Below are 16,739 nucleotides of genomic sequence, written 5' to 3'. Positions count from 1 at the left end.
GATTAAACAAATTTGAGATAAAAAATTTACACAATAGAATAGCAAATGGGGGGAAAGGAATTTAGGGTTCTACAAAGAACTGCATATATATATATATATATATATATATAAATATTTGACATAGTATTATGATTGTTTTATGGCATAACCAATCTTCACATTTCAATCGAATAAACTTATAAAATAAAAAAATCTTTATTGCAAAAATTATTAAATTATTTAAAAATATAATATACAGCAATACAAATGTCTTCTAAGATGAGAATTCTAAGGAGTGTCTCACCCGTAAATTACTACAAACAATAATTCGAAACGATTCGATGAGTGAAGTTCATAGACTTTATTCTACATCGTATCCACTTGATTACACCTTTATGTATCCACTTGATTGAGACGTATTAAAAAGAAAGTAACATCGAACCGATTGTTCCCCCAGCCAAAGCATAGCACACAATAAAAGATGGTTGTTGAAGATAAATAAGGCGCACGTGTGGGTGGAGGCAAGGTGGTAGATGGTAGTTTACAATCAGATAAAGTTGTTGAAGAAGGTGGCTACATAAACTGAATCCAGAGAGAGGGTGGGAAAAAAAGATAAAGGTGTTATTTGGTGGCTCAACTTATACACCACCCTACAATACGCCGCATAAATATATCTGACTAAAAATCATTACAATTAATCTATCAATTGTTGTTGGCAGCACGATTCCCGACTACACCCACTTTGATTAGGATTCAAATTTGAAATTTTGTAATTGTTTAAACATAAATTTCATCTAAATCTTCCATGAATTCTTAATCTTGTATGTGTTGTACCTCTATTTTTTTTATACAAAAATTCATTCAGATATTTATTATAAATTTCTTTAGGCAATTTATTACCAGATTATTAAATAAATTAATATTTCAATTTTAAATTCAATCTATATACACAATTAGGAAAATATTTTTATATTACCGGCTGCATACAAATTAAACTCTTCAATTTTTTTCTTTTATCAACTTAAAGAAAAATAGTTGTTGATCTTTTTATAGTTCAAAATCACATGGTAAATTGTTTTTATTTTATTTTAAATAATTTTCATTTAAATATAATTTTTTTTTTGTATTTGGTCTTTGATTTTGTTGTCTAATGTAAATTTATTTTATTCACCGTATTTATTTTTTGATTTCTTATCTTATTTATATTTTTTATTTAATTCGTATTAATTTATCAATTTTTATCGAATATTTATCAATTAATAATTTTTTATCTGTCAATGATATAAATACAGACATGAATATTTAGAACATTTAATTTTTTTACATTAATAAACATTTTGTCCTTTGATGTTACTAACATTAACATGAATAATATGTATTTTTATATCATTATTATTTTTAACACCCATTTGAATGAACATTGTTCTTTTTAGAAAAAAATATTTGTCAAATTATAATTATTTATTTTTATGAAAAAAAGTTGCAACTCATTTTTTCCCAACAAAAGAAAACTGACTGTGGTCTGATTGTCCGTGGAGAAGAGGAAGGAAGAAGGAGGAAGCTAAGCAGAGCAGTAGAATCCGCCTCTCTTTACTCTCAATTTCATCCGATTCTGCTTTCTCATTTTCTGAAACCCACTTCTGATCCGTTCCTCTTAACTCCTAATTCGAAGCATTACGCGATTTGTTCCCCAACGAATGAAATTTCATCGCAATTCAACTCTCCCTTGCATGTTGGTGGTGCTGGGTTAGCGTTCAAAGCAAGTCACGTGGTTTTTTCACTTCTTTTGAACCACAAAAAGGAGAAGACATAAATGGCTTCGATCGATGTTATCAAATCTTGCATCGACTCCATTAGACAGGTATCCAAATGCTACAACCCGCGATTAAATATTCTATTTTGTTTTACTATTATTATGCTTGTTTATGCTTTCACACAATTCATTCATTGCGCATTCAAATTCAATAATTCGAACCATTTTCTTCTTTAACTTCGATGCAAAATTCAGAATCAATTGGATATAGTTATGTTGTTCTCATATCAATGGAAAAGTAGCTGTACGGATTTTGGGTCAATGCTTCTACGTTAGTTCCCCCTCAACCAAAATTATAAACTTAAGGGTCTGTTTGGGAGGGGTGGACTTGTTTTTCTTTTAGAAATTAAGCAAATTATAAAATGTTATAAGAATGATTGAGATGTTATAATGATCATAAATCATGTTACTTTTTTAAATATCTCAAATATATATTAAAACTTAACCCTCCACTCCAAAACCCTCCTAATCAGACCCAAAACCCTCCTAAACCCCCCTCCCAATCAGACCCTAAGGAACCATTTTTGTATGAAGAACCATGCGTGACTTTTGTTCAGAGCTGAAAAAGGTGCTATTTAATGTGGTTTAAGAAATGTTTGCCTTAGAGTTGCGATGCTATGCGAATTGGAGAGCTTTGTTTGTGAACCCTCCGTCAGTGAGAATTTTCGTAATAAAAAGGCAATAAGCCGTTGTAGAACCTATTTTATGTTTTAACTTTTTAAGAGGTGATAATGGTTAAGTTTGTATAACTCCAGGGAAGATAGTACCTAGATGACTAGAATGCATTACTGTTATGCTCATTTACATTTAATTATATCCTGAATGTAAGTCATTCCCTGTTTTTTCAGATATCAGAACATATTGAAGGTAGTACTGTTTATTTAGATGCTGGAGTTACAGAGAGTTTCCAATTTATTGGGGCATATCCTGTACTTCTTGAACTTGGGGCACAAGCTGTCTGCAGTTTGGAAAACGTGAGTGCCCGTGATGTGGTGAGTAGTAGTTTTGTATGTTGTCAAAGGTGTCTTTCTGTGGATATAGTAATTTACAGTGTTTTCATTCTTTGCGCGAATAGAGCGAGTATGTTACTTTTTTGCTGCTTATCTCTATATAAAGATGTGACCTTCTTCATGCCACAAATATTGAAGGTCATATTCAACTTTTCCTCTTAAGATCCCATTTGAATATTATTTTTAATCTCCTGAAATTCACATACATTCATTTGAACATGCAAGAGTGGAAAGTTTTAGCGCTTGCAGATAATGATCAGACATATCCTTTCCATCATTTTGTAGAGTTAATTTATAGTTAATATTGTGTGTAACCACATGCATAGTTGGCATCACGCGTGTGTGTATTCTTCACATTTCCTGGGTCATATCTCTGTGTGTTCCAAAAGTATTTGTTCCATAATAGACCATGACTAACAGATTATATCTACTTTTATTAATGGTTCGTCATTTAGGTGGGTGGTTTTAACTCACATTCCGATCCTGCGAGCAAACTTGTGGTTATCACATCGCGTCTACTAAGTGACGCACATCGGTATATTTTGCGTTGCTTGACAACACATCAAGTCATTCGTCATTGCATTATATTCACATCTATCTCTGAGGTGCTTATTTATCATTCCTTCTCATTTCTCTTCTCTTTTTGTATTTCTTTTGTTGACTGTATATTTTTGGGTATTATCGTTCCATGTTATATAAATTTGATGCTGGTTTTACCTATATTTTAGAAAGTGGATCATAATGCACCATGTCTTTTACTATATTTATGAATAATTTGGTCTTGATCAAAGCTATGTTTTTTCCCCTTAGAATGAGGTTAACACTATATGCAATTTAGTATAGGAGCATAATAACCCAATTGAGTTTTTGCTTTAACCGTTGAATTCTAGTGTCAAGTTTTTTAACATAAAGTAAGAGATAATTGTAGAATATAGCGCTATGAACTTGGCATACACTATAATGATGTCTCTGTCTGTCTACAGCAATGGTAAAATTAGCTTATAGTCTCCGAAGAATCAATTATGTTGCACCATTATCCATGGTTTGTTCATTAGCACGCATATCTTTGTAATATGTGACTGGTAGGGCATGTTGCAAGGCTGGTAATAGACTAATAGTATTAGTGGTGGCTAGAAGTACAGTACGTTTCTATAGTTTTTCAAAAAAATGTTGTTATTGTAGAAGTAGAATTGATTAGCTGTTGTAAAAAATAGCTTGGGCTGTCTCTAGTACTTTATGCATAGAAATGTCATAGGAATAAGTCAACACCGGTCATAAGCAGTTGAGGTAGTGTATTTAATCAGAAATAATAATAATAATTTCAGTTCTCCTAAAATTATTATGGTCTGGATAATGGGAGTTATTTTCGCCAGAGGAAAGGCATGAAGCCATTATTTCTCCGTAGGATTTAGCATCTCTAAAGTGAACATTTTTGGAGGATAAAGTAAGTAATCTCAACACATTTATGGTTTTTTGTGTATGTGCATTTAACATCAACCGTTGATTTATTCATTAACAATTAAGAATACTTACTTTACCTTCCAAAGTGAGCTGCTCACTTTAGATTAGTCAAATCCTTATCAGAAATAATTAGCGTAGAGGTGTAAAATACTTATCTGTAAATATGATACTGTAGTACCAATTTACAGTTATTATTTTTGAACGCTGTTTTGTCAACCAGCTTTCCTTTGTTTTTATCCTTTTTTTTCTTTTCAGATTTTCTTATTCTAGTTAAAATGCAGATCGCTCATTCTGTATTTCCTGATTCACCTCTGGGACCAGATGCATATCATGAATATGAATCCTTACTGGTTCAAGATTATGAAGAACTAAGTAAGAAATCTGGGAAAAAACCTGGGCAGATTGGTAGCCTCTTGCAGGAAAAACTTAACTTTGAAGATGGAAGCCGCTTGCAATTTCCTTCCAGTGGAGAGGATGTTCCCTGTCTTGAAGCTAGTTCAAGTGGAAGAGATTTTTATGAACGCAATCCATTAGACTATATTGCAGATGCAGTGCAGAAGTTGGTTATTTCTGTTCACCATTTTCCTATGATTTTATGTCCCATTTCACCTAGAGTATTTGTTCTTCCTTCAGAAGGGTTGGTGGCTGAGTCGTACTTATCAGCTGAACATGAAGATTCCATTAGTCCTGGTTTGCCTCCCTTGAGTACTGGCTTGCTCTCTGATACTGATGATGTGCCTCCTGGGGCAACTCTCACGGCACACTTTCTCTACCATTTGGCAGCCAAGGTAACAAATGACATGCATTATTTTTCTGAAATGGGTGCAATAACTTCTGCTAACTTTGATTTCAGGATTTTTTTTCTTAATAAAATTCAGAATTCATGTATTATATACTACATACGATCCTGCTAAAAGTCTGTGTTCTCTCCCTGTTCTAATCGTGTACATCATGAAAGACCTGTGATAGAACTGCTGCATGCCAGCAGCACAATCTTACTGGGGCACATTTTTTTGAAAGGAAAAAAAAATATTTGAGTAAAACTTATCTTTCAAGACGGTTGCCTATTGAAATAGACCTTGCTCTAAATTTCCTAATAAAAAATTTGGTATTTAATAGAACATGATGGTGCCATTCAATCCATACAGCTAACCCCACTTAATGGGGAAAATGATTTTGTTGTCGTATATAAAATATTGCTATTTTTTCCATCAGTCTGAGTACCTTTTTTTTTGTTGTTTCTCCTATAATTTGTTACCTTGACCATTTTTTCTTTTGCTTATGGTATAGATGGACTTGAAAATGGAAATTTTCTCCCTAGGTGATATGTCAAAAACTGTTGGAAAAATTATGACAGACATGTCAAGTCTTTATGATATAGGCCGCCGTAAACGGTCCGCAGGTCTTTTACTCATTGATCGCACACTCGATCTTCTCACTCCTTGTTGTCATGGGGACTCGCTTATGGACCGTATATTTTCTGCTTTGCCCCGTAGAGATAGAACAACTTCCCATGTCCTAGGGAAAGGTTCAGGAAGCCAACTCAAACTTGGTTCTTCTTACCTTCAACGTGCTCCTTTAGATGTTCAGATACCACTTGCAAAGATCCTTGATGAAGAAAATTGGAAAATAGACAATTTTCGGCTTTTAGAAACTGTTGAAGCTTTTTTGTGTGGGTGGAACTCTGATAATTCTGATTCTCAGATTGCAGACTTGATTAATCTTAGTCAGAAAATTAATGACAAGCCTAGTCACTCTGGTGTAGATATACTCACCGGGTCTTTTGTTTCCTCTGATAATTTTCGTGGCATGCCATTCTTGGAAGCTATACTAGATAGAAGAACAAAAGATGGAGCCTTGCTGGTAAAGAAATGGCTACAAGAAACTTTGCGCAGGGAAAATGTTACTGTGAATGTGAAATCTCGTCCTGCTGTTGTTACAACACCTGAGTTGCATGCTATGATCAAAGCATTGTCCACGAACCAATCATCTTTGCTAAGGAATAAAGGAATTATCCAATTAGCATCAGCCACATTATCAGCCCTTGAGGAATCAAATTGCACTAAATGGGATGCATTTAGCAGCGCAGTGAAAATTCTGAGTGTAAGCTCTGGAGAAACCAGTCAAAGTCTTGCTGCTCAAATTGGCGATCTCATAAATAAGAGTGCTCTTTTGGGATCACACGTAAATAAAGGGAAAAGGGAGATGTCTAAGGGTTTGCTGTCTATGCAAGATGCTTTGCTGTTGATGATCATTGGATATATTTTGGCAGGTGAGAATTTTCCAACGTCTGGTTCTGAGGGGCCATTTTCTTGGCAAGAGGAGCGTCTGTTAAAAGAAGCGGTTGTAGATGCACTTCTTGAAAACTCATCGGTAGTAAATCTAAAGTTTCTAGATGGACTAAAGAAAGATCTCGAAGCTAATATAAGCAAGTTAAAATCAGAGGAAGCTACTGAAGTGCTGGAGATTGATGATTTTGACGATGATCAGTGGGGCAAATGGGGGGATGAAGATGGTGAAGATGACGATAAAAATGAACAAGTATACGGTGACGTGCAACTAAAGTTGGAGTTGCGTGATAGGGTGGATACTTTTTTCAAATTTCTTCACAAGTTATCTAATCTGAAAAGAAAGAATCTACCATTGAGGGATGGTTCTTTGACCGTGGAAGGAAACTTTGATGAGGATACCTATGTGGGAAAGGGATTACTTTATAAGCTACTAACGAGGGTGCTGAGCAAATATGACGTGCCCACGCTAGAATATCACTCTTCCACTGTGGGGCGCCTGTTTAAGAGTGGGTTTGGAAGATTTGGCCTTGGCCAGGTGATTATGGTTCTTTAACCTGTGCAGGACTCTTGTTTTAGTCATTCAGTTTTCCAAATATGCTAATCATTTTTTTTCTGCAGGCCAAACCAAGTCTCGCCGATCAAAATGTCATTTTGGTGTTTGTCATTGGAGGCATTAATGGACTTGAGGTGAAATTTTTTAATGTCTTGATCTTCTCAATCTCTTTTTATTTCCCTTGTCAGTGAAATAACTATATGGTCTTCGTATTGCCATGAAAGTTCTATAAGCATGATAAATATTTTCTAAAAGATGACATTGATTGTATTTTTTCTTTATGTCCCTTTGTGCTTAAAAATATAACTTGAACCTGTATTCACATGGAAAGTAACATAGTACAATTTTTTCCTTCTCTTTTCTGTCACAGGTGCGTGAAGCTCTTGAGGCATTGGCTGAAAGCGGAAGACCTGATATAGAGTTGCTTGTTGGTGGAACAACTCTTCTTACTCCGGATGACATGCTCGATTTAATGCTAGGGGACTCGAGTTACTTTTAGTTCTGTCATCAACCATTAAATTAGGAGTTCAAAATTAAAATGAATTTGGCTTTCCTTAATTCTGATGTTGTAATTTTTAACTGTTATATAGGCGCCATAAAAAACAAAACTGTTAAATAGGTAATTTAATTTTTTTTCTTTACAAAAGGAAAATAGAGAGAAAATAATAAATTTATTTTTACAGGTAAAATTGGTTTTCCGAAAATATAAGTAATGGACATTGGATATTGCAGAAGGGCCAGCATATGGTGTCTGATACAGTTCTAATACCAGTACACATTGGATTTGGGTGTGGGCATCGTGAGCCCTTGCTTTTTGTTCTCTCATTACATAGAAATGATTTGGACATGGTTGATACGTGTTTTAATTGAAGATAAGGCTTAATGGAAAATTGAGTATTAACGTACTGGTCATTGAGTAGTGCAATTTTTTTCCATGTATTGTAATTGTATATTAACTCATCCTAAGATGGAACGGTTTTTGACTTCATAACCAACTTCAGTTTATTTTTGAAAAATTATTTTCATAGCTTTACTTCTTGAATAGTAGATGGTTTTACTTCTATGACTTCCATTCTCTGGAGAAATGCATAGAATCATGAAACAATTGTATATACTTGTTCTATTGCAAACATATACGTGTGTGTTGTATATTTATATCTTGGGACGTAAAATAAAAGACATTGATATATGAAAAATATACAGATCAATAGACCTGACAGTATAAGGTTGGTGTTTTTTTTTCCCCCTTCAATTTAATACAGAGTAACGAGGGAATTTTATCTAAAATAACAATTCTAAAAAGATAGAGAAAAAGGGGCGTATGAAAAAATCTATAAGCTTATACAAAAAACAATAAGATAGTGAGATAATATTGTTTATCAAATAACTTTGTATTTTTAATAACCTAAAACTTTGTATTTTTAACTTTACCACCTGTTACTCAATAAGATAGTGAGATAATATTGATTATTGATATTTTTCTCATGTTTTTATTATATTTATCATTGATAAGTGTTTATTATGTGATTTTAAAAAAATTATCGGTGAAAATTACGTGTCTTATATTTTTTTTATGTATCAATGACAAATATTTGTTCGGTGTTTTTTTATGTTTAGTTTTATAAATATTTTATTTGTGTTTTTTTATTATATTTATTGTGAAAAATACGTGTCATTAATTTTGTATATATCAATATCTTATATGCATTATGCATTTTTTTATGTATCAATAACATATATTTGTTGTTTGTATTTATATTTATTAGTGATAAATATTTATTTTATATTTTTTTTATATATATCTGTGATATATGTTTGTTCCGTGTTGTTTTTATGTATCAATGACAAACATTTGTCATGTATTTTTTATATTTATCGATTACAAATATTTTTCCCATATTTCTTAGTAATAAATAATTGTCCCATTTTTTATATGTTTCAAGAATAAATATTTATTCTGTATTTTTTGTATATTTATTCGTGATAAATATTTATTTTGTGTTGTTTTTATATATAAATTTTAGTCATATATTTTTCTTTTTAATATTTATTTGTTATAAATATTTATCTCATGTATTTTATATTTATTAGTGATAAGTGTTTACCTATAATTTTTTAAATTTATCAATGATAAATATGTGTCAAATATTTATTTTATATATTGATGACAAATTTATCACATGTTGTTTTATGTTTATTAGTGGTAAATATTTATCGATTATAAGTATTTTTTTCATATTTATTTTTATATTTATTAGTAATAAATAATTGTCTTGTTTTTTTTAATATGTTTCGGTGATAAATATGTATCCCGTGTTTTTGTGTATGTTATTTCATGACAAATAATTGTCTTGTGTTGTTTTTATATATCAATAATATATAAATTTTAGTTATATGTTTTTTTATATTTATCAATAATAAGTGTTTATCCGTAATTTTTTAATTTATTAGTGACAAATATGTGTCATATTTTTTTATTTATCAATAACAAATATTCATCACATGTTGTTTTATGTTTATTAGTGGCAAATACTTGTCTCATGTTTTTTTTTTTTTTTTTTTTTTTTTTTTTTTCCATTATTAAGTATGCATCCCGTATTTTCTTTATGTATCAATAATATATATTTTTCTAGTATTTTTATATTTATCAATGATAAATATTTATCTCATATTTTATATATACATCTATGATAAATATTTGTCACGTGTTGTTTTTATATATCAATAGAAAATATTTGGCCCATGTTTTTTATATTTATCAATTATAAATATTTTCTCATGTTTTTTTTTTTATATTTATCCGTGATAAATGTTTATCTTGTGAATTTTTTAAAAATTTATCGGTAAAATATATGTTTCCCGTATTTTTTTATGTACCAATGACAAATATTTGTTTAATTTTTTTATGTTTATTAATGATAAATATTTGTCTTATATTTTTTTTTTATATTTATCGGTGACAAATATATATCATGTATTTTTTATGTATCAATAATTTATACGCGTTCCATAATTTTTTATATATTTATCATTGATAAATATTTATCTCATTTTTAATATATACATATGTAACAAATATTTGTTCGGTGTTATTTTTATGTATCAATGATAAATACGTACTCCGTTTTTATTTTTTTATTTTTTATATTTATCGATTATGTTTTTTTAATATTTATTGGTGAAAAATATGTGTCTCATATTATTTTATGTATCAAGGTCAAATAATTGTCCGATGTTTTCTTTCTTTTTTAATTTTTTTAATTTTTAATTTTTAGTAGTGATAAATATATATCTCATGTATTTTATATTTATTGGTAACAAATATGCGTATTGTATTTTTTATGTATCAATAAACAATATTTGTCCCATATTTTTGTTTTTATATTTATTGACGACAAATGTGTGTCCGTACTTTTATAATTATTAATGAAAAATATTTGTCTCCTTTTATATATTTGCTACTTTTTTTTTTATGTATCAATGACAAATATTTTTACTATATTTTTTTTATGTATTAATGATAAAATTTATTTTAGAATATTTTAATATTAATTTTGGTTTTTACAATTTTAATACAAGAGTTCATGTTTGATTTTTTTTATAAAAGAATAAAAAAATTATAGAAAGATGATGCAAGACAGAAGATAAAATTTAAAATTAAAAAATGTAATGATAAAGAAAAAAAAAGGGAAGATAACGCAAATAATTCATAGGTTAAAAAAAGTGTCAAAAGTGATTATTATACAGTATATAAAGTGAACTATTATATTCTTAATTTTAAATAGGTCAATTGAAACTATGATTTCGTCCAACTCATGGTTATTCCAAACTCCATATACAAATTGAAACAGATACAAGTAAACCGGGCAGAAAAACTGATACCGGGTTTCTGATTCCGGTTTAAAAAACCCGAACCAACCAAGTGCCTCTCTTGCACCTTGACCCGGTTACTCAAACCCAAACCCCCCAAAACCCCTCTCAGTCTCTCACACACGCTAGTGGTTAGACACTACCATGGCGTCACTTAAGCTTCTCCTCTCCCAAGCTCGCCGCCACTGCCTCACCAAACACCCTTCCCATTTCCACTCCCCCCTTTCTCATTCCCTCATCTCTCACAACAGATCCTTTTCTTCTTCCCAATCTAACCCTCCAACCACACCCTTCGAATCCATTCCAATCGACCCCGTTTCCTACCCCGTCAAACCCAATGCCCCGCCGCCACCAGAGCCCCAACCCTCCTCCGACGCCCAATCTCTCACTCAACCTCCTCCTACACCAGCGGATGTTCCCGAACAGCCGCGAGCATGGACTCGCGAAGATATTCGGTACGTGAAGGACGCGCCGTCTATAACGCCGGTGTCATACCCTGTGCGGGTGGCTCCACTCCCCGACGATAATGCCGGCCAGGCGAAGAATGAGGAACTGGAGAAGGAGAGGAAGCGAATTGAGGCGGAGGATCAGATTAGGAAGAAGATTATTAAAGCTACGGAAGATGAAAAGATGAAGGTGCCTTTTCCTTTGTTGATAAAGCCCAAGCAAAAGGAGAAGCCACCTCTTTATGATTTGACAGAGGCCATTCGCCAAGTTAAGGTCAGAGAAGAGAATATTACCCTACTCATTTCAAATTTGTCTACATTCATTCTTTAGTTTTCTAATGATTCATTGGTGATTCGCTTATGTTACTCTATTTTTCTCCAATTTAGTAGAATCAAGTTGTTAGTTCAAACTTAGTATTAGGTTGTTGCAGACAACATGTGCTTCGTATTGTGAAGTTGTTTATGAAAAACGAAGTCTTGTTGATCAAATAAGAAAGAGATACTCAATATTTTTAAAATTTGTTAGGATATTGGTTCTAAATCAAATTGTGGTTGTGGCCAATTGCGGTTATGCTGCAAACCTTGTTATTGCAGCAAAATGTTGGCAAACGTGATTGATGTAGCCGCAATTGCAATACTGTTGCAGAGACATCTAAAACCTTTATATTACGGCTGCAATTTAGCACTTTTTTAGCTGTCTTAGTAACTTTCAACAATTACTTATAGGACAAGAAACATTGAAATAATTTTGCAATGCCAATGTGTTTTTTAAATAGTCATGCACCGTAACTTAGTTTAACTTTGTAAACACATGCGTTGTGATATTGCGTTAAACTGGTTAAACCTTAGTTGGTCATTTATTATATGTTGACATGTTGTTGATAAGATGCAATCATACAACACCTTCTATATTTTAGGGGACTGAAAATGTATCCCGCAAACCTTCTTGGAAAGAAATAACTATTGCAATGATGTTCGAAAATTTAGTGTTGTCAAATAGCAGTGCTGTAGCATAGCGGATTTTGATGAATCCGCAATGAAAACTACAAAGCTATCCCAGTTCCGCTATTCCAATTTCTGCTAGCCGAAATAGCGGGAATAGTGGAAAAAATATAATTTTAGGTTTTTAAAAAATAATAAAACTGAAGGTTTTGCATGAGTGCCAAACATAGACTATTTTTAAAATAGAGAAACTAAAGAGTTAGTGGGTATTACTCTTATATTCACTGTAATATGTATAACTTTCAATATATAAGCTATGTTATGGCTCCATTCCCTGTTTTAGTTGTATTCAACGTGCCTTTTTTATATATATAATTTAGTTATTTCTACCTCTACGCGGCCTCCGCTATTTGACCGCGACACCATTTCACGTAGCGGATTTTTGGTAATTGAGTATTTTCCGCAATCCGCTATTGATAACACTGCCAAAATTAGAGCCACAAGTTGTAGATATACTGATGGAAAACACATGTTTTTTTTGTTTAGGGAACCAATTTAGAGAGTATAAAAATTGTATCCGGACTTCAATAATAACACTATTTTTTTCTCTGATTCTGTATATGTACACTCTCATACATGTGAATGTTTACGATTTTATTTTATGTTATTACATATTGTGTCCGCGATTGACTACAGAACTGTTAATTATAATTTTTCCATTAATTCATTCACTTATGTCTATGTCTACAGATCCTAAGCAATTAGCACCTTCCCGTTTTACTCATAATGTTCCATTTCTAATATAATTACATATTGTTCAGGCCAATGCCAAGGCAAAGTTTGATGAAACTGTTGAAGCACATGTAAGATTGGGCATTGATTCAAAGCGAACAGAACTGGTATATTTCAATATATTTCTTTTTCCCATTTTTTGAATACGTTGTAAATTTTAAAATTTTACACATCAACTTAAGTTCTATAGGTTTGGCATGACATGCTTGATATTTTCAGTAACTGCTTGATATTATTAGCCTTGTTCACGACATGCTTTTGATAAATATCTGGTAACATCTTTGAGTGATATAGCTTTTTTATAACTTTTAAGTACTGCATACTGTGAGTTTATCTTTATTTTGGGAAATTTCTTCAAAGATTGCAAACAAATTGGATCTAAAAAATTCTCATGATTTGTCTCCTGTTAACTTCTTGTGCTTATACATCCCACAACACCGCTATATTCTGTTTTATCTGTTTGTATTCTGTGGTTTTGGATAAAAAGTATTATATTCTGTTTTCTCAATCGTTTATTTTAGAAGTTAATGGTTTCAATTCTGGCAGGCAGTTCGTGGTACTGTAATTCTGCCTCACGGGGCTCCTAAGGTAACTTACAAATGTTAAGCAATTGATATAAAGGTAGGTTTGTCATCTAATTATCTATATCTTCCAGGCCGTCAGTGTGGCTGTTTTTGCAGAAGGGACAGAGGCAGAGGAAGCGAAAGCTGCAGGAGCTGATATAGTTGGTGGTAAAGAGCTTATTGAGGAGATTGCAAGTAATGAACTGATCTCTTTCTCCAAGCAATTTTGTTGATTCTGCTGTTGGTTCTATGCTTGCTTTTCTTAAATGCATATTCTTTTCTCTCTGTAGATTTTCTTCTTTCTGTTCTGTTCTGCTTCATGCTTATGTCTAAAATATAGTAGTATGTGCTCTTTTAGTTAAATGCTTGATATTAACTTTTTTCGTCACATGTTAATGTTAAGAGACGTTAATTGTGATATATATATTTTTTTCATTATGCTATACTACGGATGTTTAAATTGCCTTAGCAATTATAGTTTTCCCTTTTTATGCTGAGAATGTTAAATCTCTAAATTCTAAACTAGGTGGTAATAATAAGCTCAAAGTTGACAAGTGCTTCTCCACTCCTGGAATGGCACCTCATCTTGGAAAGGTATCTTGAATTTGAAATGTCTTGTTCTTGTTCAATCATATAAATTAGTGGCTTCTTCTTCTAAAGTTTATATGAACTGGTATGCAGATAGCACAATATCTCAGAAAGCGCAGACTGATGCCTGACAAGAAAGTTAGTTTCTCAATGTTTGTTGACATTTTATATTCTTTTTGAAATGTAGGGTATGTGGATTGTATTTAACTCTTGTTTGGCTGTATTAATATGTTTTGCAGCTAGGTACTCTGACTAGTGATATTGCAGGGCAGTTGAAAGAGCTAAGACAGGGTCGTATTGAGTTTAAAATGGAAAGTAAATCAATTTTGCATGTGGGAGTTGGAAAGGTACTGTTGTGTTTTCTTAAATCTCCTTATAAATTTCCTTACAAAAGGAATAGGTTTTTTGTGCGAGATATTCTAATGTGCTTACAATAATATCCACAGGTAAGCTACAAAGAAGAGTCTTTACGGGAGAATATTGGTGCATTTATGAATGCTGTATTACAAGCAAAACCTGCTGGCTTGAAGAAGAGTAAGTAGTATACATGCTCTTATGTATATGGTCTGTTATTATAATGTTGGATCTGTCTTGTCTGTGAAACATTGATGTTATGGTTGTTCTTTCTCTTCACTCCATCCTTTTCTCAGATTTGCCACTTTCTAGCCTAAAGAATTTCAAACAGAGTGAGAAAAGAAAAGAGTCTGCTAAGATTTGATTTCATCACATAAAAGAGAAGACAGAATATGCTGTCATCAAATGTAGGACAATCTCTCAAAGAGAAATCATTTGAATAGTTTAGATAAATAGACCACCTTTAACTTATCCTACATTGATTAGGTATAGAAAAACAAAAACACACCGCTACTAAACATTCAAGAAGCTTAGACACAAAAGCAAGGCCCAATAACTCCTAGGTGTCACAAAGCCAGGCCTATATACATTTCAATACTACCAGGAAATACAAATATCAGTAATATTCTACTAGGCCTGAAAAACAAAAGTTGAATAAAGTAACAGCTTAACAGTGAATATAATTAATAATAAGGAGTTATTGAGGTTATGGAATAATAAAACCACCCACAAAGTAAAAACCTATACCAAAATTTGATCTTACATCGTCTTGATGCTGGTGAAACATGATCACCAATTTTGTATGCTGAGGATATTTCTGTTATCTTATACTTGCTTTTTTGTTGTCCAGCTTCTAAATATGCTGGGTATGTGTTGTCTGTCCATATATGCAGCACGGTAAGCTCTTATGTAGCATTCTGTTTCTTTTCTAATGCTTAATTTTACGTTATTTAAGGCTGAAAAGTTACTACTTCATTCTTGTTCTTCATATGATTGTTGTTTCTGAATTAGACATTGAATGTGTGAAAAATTCCCCCCTCCCATCCAGGAATGGATCTATTCCAATGAATTTAATCCCTATTTTACTTAAACTATTACAAGCAAAATGTTTAGCAGACATTCCATCATTTCAAAATTCAAATTCCATGACTGTATTCCTGTTTTCAGAATGGAGCAGGGATGAAATTTGAATTTTGAAGTGAACATATGCTAAACATTTTGCTGGTAATAATTAACATTCCCTCTGGTCTCAAATATAAGATCAAGTAGGGTCAAAGAAAATGGATGAATTTCGCCTAAATTTTGGACCAAATACATCCATTTTCTTTGACCTTGTTTTCTCTTATATTTGACACGAGAGGGAGTAAATTAGTGGGGAGGATTTTGTGGAGTGGGGAACAAGGTCTAGCCTTGAAGTTAGTTATTAAATTGTAATATTGAATTATTGATGCAGATTGGCCCAGGGGTACCAGTATCAATACAATCGTTATCCAAAGCAGCAGATAACTATAAGAAAGCACATCTGGTATGAATCGTGTGGATTGGATATGGCTTTCGACATGAAGCTGAATTTTGATGAATCATATGTTGCTTTAGTTTTTGTCCATTACCATTGATTTTCTAAGGTTTGTTCTGTGATATAGGTGGCAATAAGTAATTGGAATATTTAATATCTTTTGTATGAGCTTGATGAACTTTTTGGTGGTCTTCCATGTTTCATGTTCCTCATTGCAGCACTGAAAAATATTGCTTACTTAATTTATTCTTAGTAATACCGAGCTAACCCCTTTATTTTGTGATTTAATTGTTTGTTCTGTAACCAGTGATTTACTGTTGTGCTGCAAAAGGATTTTATATGACAATTATGCATTTCTATACCGTGATTTTTCAATAAAATCTTTTGCCACTCATTTGAACGATCCAAACTGCGGTTTTCAAGCTCATGTCTCCTTGTAATAATAATAAACCATATATGTTACATTTGATACTAAGTTTGACTTGCAAAGTGATGATGCACCTCAGTTGCAAGTGGCAATTCTATCAGCATTATGGGCCCCAAAATGGCAGAGGTTGTGGC

At 32.2% G+C, this 16,739-nt stretch overlaps 2 protein-coding genes across 4 annotated transcripts; both read left to right on the top strand.

The window, feature by feature from the left end:
• Positions 1–1,424: 1,424 nt before the first annotated feature.
• On the top strand, positions 1,425–8,140 carry LOC101505576 (sec1 family domain-containing protein MIP3). 3 transcript variants are annotated; one of them, XR_012163683.1, is made up of 8 exons: positions 1,426–1,840; positions 2,641–2,784; positions 3,258–3,407; positions 4,545–5,051; positions 5,554–7,089; positions 7,173–7,241; positions 7,478–7,726; positions 7,791–8,140. XR_012163683.1 is itself a non-coding variant. In XM_012717190.3 (7 exons), exons 1-7 carry the CDS (start codon positions 1,793–1,795, stop codon positions 7,604–7,606), a joined length of 2,565 nt encoding a protein of 854 aa, XP_012572644.1. In that variant the 5' UTR covers positions 1,425–1,792; the 3' UTR covers positions 7,607–8,140. The 3 variants fall into 3 exon arrangements, 2 of the variants coding, with proteins under 2 accessions (XP_012572644.1, XP_004505479.1); XM_012717190.3 differs by having other exon boundaries at positions 1,425–1,840; positions 2,641–2,766; positions 7,478–8,140; XM_004505422.4 differs by having other exon boundaries at positions 7,478–8,140.
• Positions 8,141–11,067: 2,927 nt separating this feature from the next.
• LOC101505248 (uncharacterized) lies at positions 11,068–16,466 on the top strand. Its single transcript, XM_004505421.4, has 10 exons — positions 11,068–11,697; positions 13,187–13,264; positions 13,704–13,745; positions 13,813–13,915; positions 14,247–14,314; positions 14,402–14,446; positions 14,548–14,655; positions 14,755–14,842; positions 15,513–15,559; positions 16,116–16,466. The coding sequence occupies exons 1-10, from the start codon at positions 11,122–11,124 to the stop codon at positions 16,191–16,193; spliced, it is 1,233 nt and encodes a 410-aa protein (XP_004505478.1). The 5' UTR covers positions 11,068–11,121; the 3' UTR covers positions 16,194–16,466.
• The last annotated feature ends 273 nt before the right edge of the window (positions 16,467–16,739 follow it).

Source organism: Cicer arietinum, chromosome 6 (genome assembly GCF_000331145.2).
Source record: "Cicer arietinum cultivar CDC Frontier isolate Library 1 chromosome 6, Cicar.CDCFrontier_v2.0, whole genome shotgun sequence".
Taxonomy (NCBI): domain Eukaryota; kingdom Viridiplantae; phylum Streptophyta; class Magnoliopsida; order Fabales; family Fabaceae; genus Cicer; species Cicer arietinum.
The sequence above is the reverse complement of the archived record's forward strand: the minus strand, read 5'-3'. Positions and strand labels throughout refer to the sequence as shown.

Excerpts from the sequence above, each read along its gene's own strand:
- LOC101505576 (XM_004505422.4), top strand. The coding sequence starts at position 1,793 with ATGGCTTCGATCGATGTTATCAAATCTTGCATCGACTCCATTAGACAG. Across the intron at positions 2,785-3,257 it reads ACGTGAGTGCCCGTGATGTG|GTGGGTGGTTTTAACTCACA; the intron begins GTGAGTAGTAGT and ends TTCGTCATTTAG. Across the intron at positions 7,242-7,477 it reads GAGGCATTAATGGACTTGAG|GTGCGTGAAGCTCTTGAGGC; the intron begins GTGAAATTTTTT and ends TTTCTGTCACAG.
- LOC101505248 (XM_004505421.4), top strand. The coding sequence starts at position 11,122 with ATGGCGTCACTTAAGCTTCTCCTCTCCCAAGCTCGCCGCCACTGCCTC. Across the intron at positions 13,916-14,246 it reads GCTTATTGAGGAGATTGCAA|GTGGTAATAATAAGCTCAAA; the intron begins GTAATGAACTGA and ends ATTCTAAACTAG. Across the intron at positions 14,656-14,754 it reads TGCATGTGGGAGTTGGAAAG|GTAAGCTACAAAGAAGAGTC; the intron begins GTACTGTTGTGT and ends TAATATCCACAG.